We start from the raw sequence: 2,080 nt of genomic DNA, 5'->3' as shown, positions 1-2,080 counted from the left end.
TGTGTGTGTGTGTGTGTGTGTGTGTGTGTGTGTGTGGCAGGTTAATGTGTGTGTTTTCTGCATTTATCTAGCTGGAGGCTGCAGCAGCGGCAGGGCGGGGGAAGCTGCGCAGGAGGAAGGGAAGTCCTCTCTCACGCTCCAGAGTTTAGTCTGCTCCGACTGCCGACACACACACACACAAACACACACTCAGTGTCAGTGTCAGACAGGACGGGAGAGGACAGGAGAGGAGAGGAAAATGCTGCTGAACCCCTTGATATCACGACTCCACACACTCAGAGTTTGGATGATCAGACCCGATGACTTTATTTATTGAACTTTCTGGATTTCCTCTGGAGCCTGAATGTTGCCTCTGGGCAAAATGCACTCCAGAGCCAAGTCCCGCAGCTGTGAGAACTACCTGAGCATCAAGGTACGAGCTTCAGATCTGCTCTTTATCCTGACTTTAATAGACGATGATGTATTTCTTGTCTTGCATCGGGTCCCGCCTATCTCTGCTGGTGTTTAACAGCTCCAGGTTGTTGTACTCGTTCCACAGATGGACGTTTTCCACGGAGCAGCTGATGTTTTGACTGCTTGCTCTACAGCCAAAACAGAGCAGTGAGCTTTTCACACACGAGGTGTGTGAGAGGGAGGAAAGAGCAACAGTGTACCTGATGTCTTCTCCTCTGTATTTTGGCTGTTGTGGTGAATCAATAACAGGTTTCTCTGAGATGTCCTGTTCTTACCCTCTGATTGTTTTTTGAATCTCTTTTCTATTTTTAACCTTCGGAGACATTTTGACTGATTGGCTAAAGGGATTTCCATTCACTTCTGTTTTGTTGTCTTTTTTTTTTCCTTTATGTCCAGGGTGTACTTGCTCATGTAAGTGTGTGTTTTATACATTTATAGTGTCTGTCTGTGGGGTCTGTGAGACAACATCCTGTCTCTGCTGGTCACTTCCTGTAGGATAAAGTCATTATTCCCCGCTGACGACAGTATACTGTGGGAATCTGTAAAAGAAAAAAGTACCTTCCTATGGTTGTTTATACATAATTACGTCAATCTGAAATATATTTWAAAAAATTATGAATTTAAAAGTGAGTTAAAGGAAAATCTACTTCTTTTAATTAGTAAACCAGTTTGAGTCATTGATACGCCCAGAAAATATCTTTGATGGTACCTGTGTTCACCTGTTCCAGGCCGACTTTTATCTGACGTTGTTGTTGTTTATTTATTTAGGAAGGGACAATGCATATTACAGAAAATGTCAGAAATAGCCATGGAGGCTAGTTTTCCTCTGTAGTCCCTTTGGTCATAAAGATATAAATACAATACATACAAATCAACAAGTTACTTTCATTTAAAAAATACTAAAAATATAACAAGAAGCATGATTAAAAATAATAAAAAGCCATTTAGCACAACAATAACAATTCAAGGCAACACATTAAAAATTCAAAATATTCTGTGTCTATAGTTTATTATCCAGGAGCCAAAATTTTAAGGCATTTAAGAATAATTTGAAGGATCCACTGCTTCTTATGCTTTCTGGTATTTTATTCCAGTCAAGTGAAGCTTTTACTGAAAAGTAATTCTGACCAAATTTACTTTGTCTAAGAGGTGCAGCAAGATCTCCTCTTACGTTGTATTTTTCTTTGCACAAAAGCTGATTTTTGATGAAAGCGGATCATTTGAATTGACTCAGACACATGCAAACATTTTTATGAACTTTTTGTTTGTTTTTATACCCACAACAGAAATCAATTTGTATACAAATATGTGATAAATACAACTAATAATAAAAGTAAAACATGTTAGCCTGTTGTTTACTTAAATAATCCAACTTCTTTCTCTCAAATCCATCAGAATTACCTTTAAAAAATTTGAAGACTACATAATAATAAGAATTAGAAAAAAATATGCCTGATCAGTCCAGCTGTACTAGTTTTTATGAAATTCGGTATAAACTATATACTGTATTTGTCTTGTTTTTATGAATATGGTCTTTTCGTTTGTCCTGATGTGTAAAAATAATAATAAATAATAAAATTCAGAATATATGTTTTAGTTTTATAATGCCACCTCCACTTTTATAATG

At 37.2% G+C, this 2,080-nt stretch overlaps 1 protein-coding gene across 1 annotated transcript in view; it reads left to right on the top strand.

Moving 5' to 3' along the window:
- Window positions 1–112: 112 nt before the first annotated feature.
- plekhg4b (pleckstrin homology domain containing, family G (with RhoGef domain) member 4B) overlaps window positions 113–2,080 on the top strand; it is a gene marked incomplete in the record, with an annotated part of 43,785 nt that continues 41,817 nt past the window's right edge. The window contains 1 exon segment of the mRNA XM_014008781.1: window positions 113–412. Coding sequence (XP_013864235.1) covers window positions 344–412 — 69 coding nt within the window.

Source organism: Austrofundulus limnaeus, unplaced genomic scaffold, assembly GCF_001266775.1.
Source record: "Austrofundulus limnaeus strain Quisiro unplaced genomic scaffold, Austrofundulus_limnaeus-1.0 Scaffold52, whole genome shotgun sequence".
Lineage (NCBI taxonomy): Eukaryota > Metazoa > Chordata > Actinopteri > Cyprinodontiformes > Rivulidae > Austrofundulus > Austrofundulus limnaeus.
Note: the sequence above shows the minus strand (reverse complement) of the source record. Positions and strands in the feature narration are given on the sequence as shown.